A 10,667-nucleotide genomic window follows, 5' to 3' on the forward strand; every position below is an offset into this window, starting at 1 on the left:
AACAACAGGCAGATGGTGCTTGGAAACAAGATGATCAAATGACATCACACTAAACAAAGAGAGAAACAATACTCACGCGACGAGTTAAGAAAACAGTTACTGTAGTCGTGTTAACATTTTAATCACGCCAAAAAGCATCAATTTCTTTGTGCGAGTGTGTCATTGTGAGCACTTGACAGGCTTAAAACTACACTAATAATTGGTGAAATCAGAATATCACCGATAGCATAGGATTTGGCAGTTTAAGAGACACATTTGAAAAGGCAAGACATCAGGCATTCAATCATATTTGGATGACGTGTTTAATGGCAAAGGCTCAAGATAAGCACATCAAAGAAAAATCTGTAATAATGAGTACAAGTCAGCCACCAATAAGACTAATTGCACTAAAAATAACATTATTAGAGGCACATGACAAGAATACAACCTAACACATGATTTAAATTATTATATCAAAGAAAATCACAGCTTGTCCAGTTTGTTTCATTTGCTCTAAACTAACACTAAGACATTGATTTACAAGAATAAAACTATAGAAAAGTCAGATAATTCACTCACAATATTATTAGAGATTGACCTCATGGTGGCTAATATTAGCTATTTTTAACAACCTTTAAAATAGACAGCAAATTATTTTTGGGGAGTTAAGTGCATCAGCAATTTAGTTCTTTATAATATTCATGTGATTTTTTTTCTAGTATTATTGCAGTTTAGTATAAACAGTAGTCATACATTAAATTACCTGCAACAATTGCAGCATTAACAAAAATATCAAACTTAAAAGGTGAATAAATTACATCCGAAAAGGGTTAACTTCTTTTCAAAAGGCGGCATACATCTTTAACGCAGAAAATATTTCAGCATCAGTGCGGAGTATTTATGCTTCATATTTCATTAGAAGCGAGTGTCGCTGGTCACGCGATTGGTCCCTTTCCAAGTCATTAACTGCTAACTGGTTAACTGCTAACTGGTCGCTGTAGTGAGTGGGCAGCATCTTGGTACGGCTACCACTTTTGTTTTCCATGTCCTCTCTCTCTCTCGCCGCCGTCCGTCTGTTTCCATTCCATGACTTATTCATTTCATGTTCTTCCTTCCTTCCTCCTGCTCAGTCAGTCACTCGGCCTTGGCGGCGTGGCCCTTGGCGCTCTTGTACGTCCATGGGTAGATGAGCTCTCCGACAAAGAGCTTCTTGACCAGGGCGCCCCACGAGTCTTTGGGGTAGCAGCTGTAGGTGGGCGTGCGGTACGTGTGAACCACCGCACTGCTCTTCAGCGGGTTAATCTGCCAACAAAAATGACATTGGAACGGGATAAGTGCTATTATTTGTTAGTGAGCAAGTTTATACTGTGTATACTAAGTCATTTATTTGCATTACACTTGGTCTGTTTAATTAATCCATAATAAATTGCTGCATAAACAATATTCATTAAAACTGTTACTTCATGAAAGAATACACTATGCCTTTCCAAAATTAGAATTGTTTTGTCTAAATTAGTGAATTGAATAAATACACAAATAATCTCCGTTTTTGAAATGAAAATTTCAATGAATTCACTAATTCAAAATAAATTATTATTTATTATTAACACAATGTTTTTGTAAATGTACCAAAAAATGACATGCATAATTAAAATTCTATTCTTAGCTCTGTTAATATTAATATTTTATATAATATTGGCCGGCAAATATTGATTTAAAAAACAAATCAACAATAATGGTCAGGTTAAAAAAAAAACCTGCTATTTGGTATGGATGTAAAAAAGAAAATAATGTGAGGTCTCACCTCCATGAGCAAGTGAAGAGCAGATCCCGGCTCTTCACTGAGCACCCTGAACCTCACACCCTCTGACCAGCAGGTGGCGTCCATCACACGCGCACACACACACGCACAAAACAACAAAACAACGGAAAAAAGAATTATTTTGTTATTACGCTGATGACGTTAACAATGTCGGACGTTGGCGAACCTGCGAGTCTGTACGGACGACACACGCGAAGGCCGATGGCAAAGAGCGGAAAGGAGTTGATGAAATCTACACTGAGGTGGATGATGCCCTGGAACAGCACGATCACAAGACGCAACTGTACAACACACACACACACACACACAGAATTTAGTGTTGTACATCTATATAGTACATTTGTGTCAAATTTCATAGAAATCAGTAGGAATGTGACTTTGAGAGAGGCCTGGAAATTGCCCCTTCAAAGCAAAATGGCTCACTTCCTGTGTCTCTTCGGGCTGGCTTTCTGAGACTTTTTTGTGGGTCTACCCATGATACACAAGTCGAACAAATATCATGTTGTTAAGTGGAAATGGCATTGAGGGTATGAATTCCATTTAAAAAAATGATCGTGGCAACTTTGAACCTATGATGGTCGCTTTAAACCAAAATGGCCGACTTCCTGCGTCTTTTCAGCGATGGCTTCTTAAGACTTTTTTGTTGTTCTATTATTGATTGACATGTCTACCAAAATTTCACGTTGCTAAATTTAGCTGGTTTTGGGGGCTGGATTTTATTTTATTTTATTTTTTTAAATCTGGGGAGGAGTGTAGTTGCACTTTAAACCAAAATGGCTGACTTTTTTTTTTTTTTTTTTTTTACCAGTGTGAAGACCAAGTAGTAGAGTGCTGTGGTGGGCAGCAGGAAGAGCAGGATGGTAAACAGCAGCGTACCAATGAAGAGCTACAATCACATGAATAACGTTCATATTGTGCTTGTGTAATATTAAACATGAATATGCTTCTAACAATAAATATTAATATGTATATACGACCTGGTCCAGGTCATAGGAGCAGGAGTCGACTCTTTGCCTCAGGACGTTCCACTTCTTGCCCCTAAAGAGCCTCCACAGCGAAGAGAGGCCGTAGATCTTCAGGCAATACAGTCTGTCACATTCATACAATATTTTACAACATTTATACAAGAAGCTAATTAATATGCAATCATATTTCATAATGCAGCACAGGGGCAGGCTATATTTAGCGTCAGTGCATTATTCACTGAAGCCTCTTTTCTGCCTCAGCATCCTTTATTATGAGCAGCGCACAAAGGACGGATGTAGTGTGATTTTCCAATAATTAAGTATTACTTATATTGAAATTGTATCGAGAAACCAAACGCAGTAAGTTTCAATTTTGTTGAACGATTATCGAGACACTTTTCCTTCTTTTCACTGGAATTAGGACTAGGACTATCTGAATCTAGTAATATAACAGGAAGTAGAATTAGAACTAGGACTAAAACTGAACTAAACTGGAACCAGAACTATGATTCGAGAGGCAAAAGGCCTTCTAAGGCAAGCAGAACAGTCCATCTGCCATCCATTTAACAGACTGAGCACCAGAATTAAAGACGGAACTTCAGATAGAAATAGGAGAAATTAACAGAAACTGAAAACGAAAACAACTAGAACTGGGACTACGATTGGAACTGGAACATCAAAGTGAAACTTTCAATCGAACTGGAACTAGATATACGACTGGGACTGGATCAATAAACTACAACTAGACTGTATTACAGAGCTGTCATCTAATTTATATATGGTCTTATTTGCCTTGATTCTCCGACCTTGACTATGTTGCGCACGTCACCTGATCTTTGATATTGCACATTCAATGAATACTTTTCATACTGTATATACAATAGTTTGATTTAGCTCTTTATATTGATGTTATTGTTTATACTATCTTTTTTAGCGTAATTTCAAACATCTGTATGTGCTACCTTGACCTTCTCATCTGCCATCCACCAGACAAAAAACACATACACATTCTGTGCTGTCTCATTCCAACCACTAAGGGCGCTACAGACAGTAATGTCTAGATGGGTTTTATAGACAGGATACAAGGAAGAAAAGAGACGAAGAAGAAAGTAGTGTTGTGCTAACGTCTGTGTGCTAGCTGAAAAATAAAGCTAAGTTCAAGGGATCACAAGCGTGGTTCTTGGAAATACAACACATAAACACATCTAATGCATTATTTCCTAGTACTGATACAATCAACTGATTACCTTTAAAAAAAGAAATAAATAATAATAATAAAAAATGTAATCGATATATTTTTGTCCGGAAGGCTAACTTGCCGAGCGCAGATCAATCCAGCTTGATCGTAGATAAATAAATCGATACATGGATGTAATGAATGAATTGCTACAACCCTAATGAGAACTAGTGAACCGGTCCTAGTACTCCAACTAAAACTAGAACTAGAACTACAACTAGCACTGAAACAATACACCTGAGACTGGAACTACAACTAAAACTCAAAAAGCACAAACAGCAGGTAAATGTGAGAAAAGCCTGCGTTCAGCTGACAATTCAATTTACTACAATCAAGGGTCGTCTTGTTTTCCACGTTAACATTAACGTAGAATAAACGCTGTTATTAAGGTAAGATAGAAAAAGCCTTTGAAAGTTAATGTATTGTTTGTCTTCAAGTGAGTCGCTTAATAGAAGCGCGTTGACCTGGCTCCGTAGACGTAGAAGCAGTAGATGTGGAAGGTGAGCAGCGCCACCATGTCGGACAGCAAAGACAGCGCAAAGGTCAAACCGAGGCATGCCGACAGGCCGCCGTACCACAGGATGGACTCCATGAATGGAGAGAGCAGGTGCACGTAATCTGAAAGACATTAAACAACTGTTTTGTCCCCCAAAAAAACAAAAAAACATTAAAAGTATATGCGTGTACAGGGTGTGTGTGTGTTTGTGTGTGTGTGTGAGGTCCACTCACTGATCCACAGGTGGATGTGATAGAGGAAGAAGCGGCCCAGCACCTGGTCCAGGGCCCGGTTCATCTTCAGCCCAGCTGGGGCGCCCATTAGCCACTGGAGCAGCTCCACCAGCTCCTTAGCAACATGCTAACCACAAAAATATCAACAGCCCTTAGCCACGTGCTAACAGAAAAGATGACAAGGAAATATCAACACCACATCTTGATAAAGTGATCTACAACAACTACTTCTGGTACAAATGAAACCTCCAAATGTGTTCTAAAGACTAAAACACAATGGAACTAGAACTTTATTTAGGACAGAAATCAATTTTTTTGTGGTTCTACTCAACCAGTGCGCTTCAGGTGTGTCGTGGGAAATTATCAAATTTTACGGAACTGCTGACAAAATGATTTATTTCCAAGAAATAATGTATCTTTGTTCATCTATTTATGCCAGTGTGGCATCGCAACAGACAGAACAAATGAATGGTCTTCTATTAGATGCCCGTAATTAATGTCTCCGCTTTTTTGTGACATTTTTGTTCGTTGGTGTGCCGTGCGATTCTTCAATTGTAAAACATGTGCCTTGGCTCCACAAAGCTTAGAAATCACCGTTCTACTCGTATTGAAAAAGCAAAAAATGGAACTACAATGAAAACTGGAACTACCATTTAAACTGGAAGTAAAGAACTAAAATTGTAAATAGTACGAGTACAGTAATTGTAACTACCACGAAGGACGGAACTATAACTGAAACTAAAAATGGAACTAGGACTGGAAATAAGACAAGAGTGGAACTTTTTTTTGTCATCCTGAAAACAAGAACTATAAACGGAACTGGAACTAGCAGGACTGTAACTTGAATTAAAACTGGAACTGGTAAAAGAACTAGGAGGACTGGAACCAGACTAGAACTACATTAGAAATAGATGTTTTTGCAATTCTGTAAAGAATGCAAAACTGGAACGAGAACTGGAAGTGGTTCTTCCTAGTTCCGGCGCTAGTCTAGTCTGGGTAGTTCTGCGGCACTAGGAACTAGTGCAAGGACTACAACTGGAGCAAGAACTGGAACTAGGACTAGGAAGATGGGAAACTGGACTTGGACTGGAACAAGACTAGAAATTGAACTTTTTTGCAGTTCTGTTACGAATGCAAAACTGGAAGTAATAGTGGAATTAGGAGTGGTACATGTTCTAGAACTAAAATTGGAATTGGAACAAGAACTGTAACAATTTGTTTGTGTGGTTGTAGTCATGATTAAAAAAGCAAAACACATTCCTCACTTAACTAGAAGAGTCTCACAAGATTGGCTTTGTTTGAACTTCAAATCTGACTACTTTTGGGGCATTCCACTTTGGCGGTTTCACAGTGTGGTCGTGAGTTATTGGTGCGCAGTGCGCGTTGGAAAATGAAGGTGGGAAGGTGTGTCTTACATCAGCAGCAGGCACTAGCATGTTAGCAATCGTGCTAATATTGTTGTCTGTGTAGAGCCAGGAGGCCAGCAACAGACCCAGACCGATGTCCACCAGGAACGACACAAACACGTTGGCCTTTCTGCACACGTACAACAACAAAACACAACATGACAATGCACGTGAGCAAAGTGAGTGGGTCAAGAGAATTATTTGATTCATTTTAAAGGGAATTATGCAAAGTTTTCAAAATGCTAGCAAGATTTGAATCTAGCCTCATTTCAGTCCCTGCCCCAAACCGCCACCGCTCCCCTCCGCCTCATAAGTCTTTCACCGTTATTGCCGGATGATGGGCTCCCGGTCCTCTTGAGATTTTAAAGTTTTGTTACTTACTCATGAAATATTACATGGCTTAGCACCCTCCTGCCTCGCTGAATTAGTAGTACCATATGTTCCGTCCCAAAACCTGCGTTGGCAACACGCTGGTCTTTTGGTGACTCTTGAGAGCCAGGAAGAAGTTGTGGGCGGGGCTAAAAAGTATCCTGGTTCCACAGGGATGCGACTCCCCCGCTATATAAACACCAAGCGGGAAAGAATTGGGATTGACCCCAAAACTGGAATTGAAACTACAAAAGGACTAGGGCTGGAACAAGGTCTAGAATTGGAATCGGAACTTAATCTGGAACCAGAACAGGAAGTAGAATGCAGACTGCAGCTAGAACTGAAACTACAATGATTACTGAAACAAGACCTAAGATAGGAACTAGCACTATATCTAGGACAGGTAGTAAAACTAAAATTGGAACTAGATCAGTAAATAAAACAAGGACTACGGCTAGACTGCCATAACGCTTGTTCATTTTGTAAAAAGCAGAGAAATGGATTAGCAACAATGTCGAAGAAGAATATAGTAGTGGTGAAACCTGAAGAATTGCGTGTGATTGTCGGCAGTTTTTTGCGAGCTAAGTGTCTTGAGGTGTTGGCTCCTGTAGCTCAGCTGCACACAGGATGACAACTTGGACCAGAGGAAGGGCAGTGGGAAAACACCAAAGACCCTGCAGAGGACAACAACACAAACATCAACACATGTTACGATAGGGTAGCATATCATGTGAAAGCTCCTGACTGCATGCTGCAGATCCAGGTCCACACGGCCAGGATCCGGCTGAGGACCATGCAGACAGGCACAGAGGCCTGTTTCAGGATCTCGACGACGATGCTGCCTTCACGACCATCGGACTGCCAGTGGGTGGACTTCAAAGGACCGTCGTCGTACTTGTCCAGGAAGAACAAGGGACCGCTGCTCGACACCGTGTGAAACACCTTAAGAGCGAACAACACAACGTAGTACTATAAGCAACAAGGACAGAGGACCGCTGCTCGACACCGTACGGAACACCTCAACTCGGCCTGGAACACAACATGTTTTGATTGTAAACCGGAGGCATTAATGTCTGTACCTGTCTCAACTCGGACAGCGTATCATCTCGGGACTGTGGGACGCCGTTCTGGACGGGATGAAGCTGCGACAACATCACCTTCCTCTGCTCGTAGTGGACAAAGATCACCTTCTCCTCTTCATCCACCTTCTCTTCCTCACTGTTCGTCACCTCCTTTGGTGGCCGAGTGCATCCGAGCAGGCGGCAGGTGAAGCCTTTCTGGCCCAGGCGGCGGCTGATCTGCAGCCAGCGCTGCCTGGGGAACATGGTGCTCAGGTCCCTCAGAAAGCTGTCCATGCCCTCCTCGCCATCCTGGGGCAGACTCCATGAGCCCAACACGGACAGATCCACGTGGCTCTGAGCCGCCATCTGACACACAGACAAAACCAGGAGAGAGAAGAAGAAGGAGGCTCAAACTTCATCAATCTACAACCCCAATTCCAATGAAGTTGGGACGTTGTGTTAAAGATAAATAACAACAGAATACAATGATTTGCTAATCATGTTCAACCATCTACGGTCCATAATATCATCAAAAGGTTCAGAGAATCTGGAGAAATCACTCCATGTAAGCGGCAAGGCCGAAAAAAAACATTGAATGACTGTGACCTTCGATCCCTCAGGCGGCACTGCATCAAAAACCGACATCAATGTGTAAAGGATATCCCCACATGGGCTCAGGAACACTTCAGAAAACCAATGTCAGTAAATACAGTTCGCCGCTACATCCGTAAGTGCAACTTAAAACTCTACTATGCAAAGCAAAAGCCATTTATCAAGAACACCCAGAAACGCCGCCAGCTTCTCTGGGCCCGAGCTCATCTAAGATGGACTGATGATAAGTGGAAAAGTTTTCTGTGGTCCGACGAGTCCACATTTAAAATTTTTGGGGGAAATTGTGGACGTCGTATCCTCCGGGCCAAAGAGGAAAAGAACCATCCGGACTGTTATGGACGCAAAGTTCAAAAGCTAGCATCTGTGATGGTATGGAGCTGTGTTAGTGCCAATGGCATGGGTAACTTACACATCTGTGAAGGCACCATTAATGCTGAAAGGTACATACAGGTTTTGGAGAAACATATGCTGCCATCCAAGCAACGTCTTTTTCACGTTTTCTTTATGGCCGGTGTCTTTGGACAAAAGTCATCCATCCATCCTTCAATCGATCCAACCATTTTCTTTCGCTTATCCGGAGTCGGGCTGCAGCTTAAGCAAGGAAGACCGATAGTCTGATGCGATCTGGCCGTCAATCTCCCAGTCTTTGAACTCCATTTATTTATACAAACATGATATATGTAAAGACAAACGAAGCCTTCACATCGAGTATTGTCATCTTTGGTGGCTTTGTGGTGACATCTTGTGTTAAAGAAAGATTTTGTAGATGTTTAAAGTCCCTACGATTGCTTTGGCACAGCCCGCTTCGCCATTCACCCGAACCAAGAGGAAGTGCTCAGACCCGTTTTCCCAAATGCGTGGGATCAAAATGTAATTTGTTGATAGTGTGTTGCATGTTTCGATGGTACCAGCACTGACCTGTTGTATGTAGCGTTTGACGTGGCTGGGTATGAACGGGTAGTGGATGACGGCCAGCACCACGGCCGAGTTGTGATGGGGGATCCATCGTCCCACCAGCAGGCCGCTGGCTGCGAGGTTGCAGCATTGAGGGAAGAACACCTTCAGAACCATCACTAATGCTTCTTTCTTTTACACCTTTTCACCTTCAAAAGCAGCAGAGAAGTGAAATTATGCCCTCATTTTAGTCTTTTATTCAGGCCCAAGCGCCGCCTGGACAGTACCAAACTCACCAGACATGCACTCTCGGAGGTATCATAAAGGACATTCAGTGATTTAACTCACACAACACACACTACGTCACGGCAAAGGTGTGTTGTGTTTTTGTTTGGTGTGTGTTTTTAGAATAATACTGATGCACGTGTACGCACTAACATCATTGACTGTCCTTCATGAAGGGCAGAGCACCCCAGGCACAACTTTCATTGATTTCGTGCCCGATACTTAGCAGGCTAGTGCTGCACTACAAAAGGTTACGCTAGTCTATTTGAAGAAATAAAGAACTAGTACACAGTAAACATTTATTTTCCTTAATTGTAACACTTAAATGGGACGGGAATTCAAGTTTATCATCGTCGTGACAGAGCTTTCGCATCCCTCTAACGGTCTGTCGATCAAACTGCTACAATTAAACGGGACTTTTATTTCACAATTTAAAAAAAGCTTAATATTTGTAATGTAGTCGTCATAATGTCAGGAAACGTACTTTTTGTATTTTTTACCTTAATGTCAACCACAAAAGTTTCACCTTCCGTCCATAAGTGTACGCTTTGCTATGAGGCCATTTTGTTTGTTGACAGTCCCACACGTTAGAAATTCCGACAGGAAACAAAAGTCAAGATGTGTGTGTCACCGAGAATAACGTCCGCCTTCGTTGTCCATACTTTACACATATAGTACATGAAAAATACCTATTTCTGTCCACCCATCCATTCTCAACACCGCTTCTCCTCACTAGGGTCGCGGGCGTCCGTGCTGGAGCCTATCCCAGCTGACTTGAAAAGTAACTCCCTATTTTGAAGTCCTTTATTTAATTTATTTCTGAACTATAATTCTTACAAGAAATGAACGTGAAAGCGCCAAAGTCAGGCGAATGTACCACTACACAATCAGTGACTCCTATTTACATACCCACCGTCTCAAAATTCATGAAAAGTTTCATTTTAAATCGTAAAATAATAAATCCATTCAAAGATCATTGTGGAACTATGAAATCAAGCATCTTTCCATCCATCCATCCATCCATTTTCTTTCACAGATATTAATTTTTATAATAATAATAATTCTACTCACAGTGAACGAGTGCGATTGCTACTGACTCTGCTGTCAGTAAATAAGGAGTCACCCAACCGTAAAGTGACTTATCTTCTTTTTGCAGTGACACAGCAACCAAAAAAGGCGGGAGTGCATTCATAACTACACTAGTTTTGGGCTAACATGATGCTTTGTGGTGAATATTTTGTGAGTTGTGGGGGGATTCATATTCTTAAGGCATCATACGATAGTTTCTGGCTATAAAATACACAGGGA

General features: G+C 41.3%; 1 protein-coding gene across 3 annotated transcripts; it reads right to left on the reverse strand.

Moving 5' to 3' along the window:
* Positions 1-283: 283 nt before the first annotated feature.
* Positions 284-10,564, reverse strand: pigq (phosphatidylinositol glycan anchor biosynthesis, class Q). 3 transcript variants are annotated; one of them, XM_061748160.1, is made up of 13 exons: positions 10,431-10,564; positions 9,099-9,283; positions 7,587-7,934; positions 7,253-7,449; positions 7,050-7,181; positions 6,148-6,268; positions 4,733-4,859; positions 4,468-4,621; positions 2,779-2,890; positions 2,607-2,687; positions 1,968-2,082; positions 1,784-1,845; positions 284-1,281 (listed from the first exon to the last, which is right to left on the reverse strand). In XM_061748160.1, the coding sequence occupies exons 2-13, from the start codon at positions 9,249-9,251 to the stop codon at positions 1,114-1,116; spliced, it is 1,770 nt and encodes a 589-aa protein (XP_061604144.1). In that variant the 5' UTR covers positions 9,252-9,283; positions 10,431-10,564; the 3' UTR covers positions 284-1,113. The 3 variants fall into 3 exon arrangements, with proteins under 3 accessions (XP_061604144.1, XP_061604143.1, XP_061604145.1); XM_061748159.1 differs by lacking the exon at positions 10,431-10,564 and adding an exon at positions 9,860-9,977; XM_061748161.1 differs by lacking the exon at positions 10,431-10,564 and adding an exon at positions 9,844-9,928.
* Positions 10,565-10,667: the final 103 nt, after the last annotated feature.

Source organism: Phyllopteryx taeniolatus, chromosome 16, assembly GCF_024500385.1.
Source record: "Phyllopteryx taeniolatus isolate TA_2022b chromosome 16, UOR_Ptae_1.2, whole genome shotgun sequence".
NCBI classification, from domain to species: domain Eukaryota; kingdom Metazoa; phylum Chordata; class Actinopteri; order Syngnathiformes; family Syngnathidae; genus Phyllopteryx; species Phyllopteryx taeniolatus.

Bases quoted from the DNA above. Each gene is read 5' to 3' on its own strand.
- pigq (XM_061748160.1), bottom strand. From the start codon at position 9,251: ATGGTTCTGAAGGTGTTCTTCCCTCAATGCTGCAACCTCGCAGCCAGC. The intron at 2,891-4,467 runs GTCAACGCGCTT...TGAATGTGACAG, and splicing joins TTCTACGTCTACGGAGCCAG to ACTGTATTGCCTGAAGATCT. The intron at 1,282-1,783 runs GTGAGACCTCAC...TTTTGTTGGCAG, and splicing joins CTCTTCACTTGCTCATGGAG to ATTAACCCGCTGAAGAGCAG.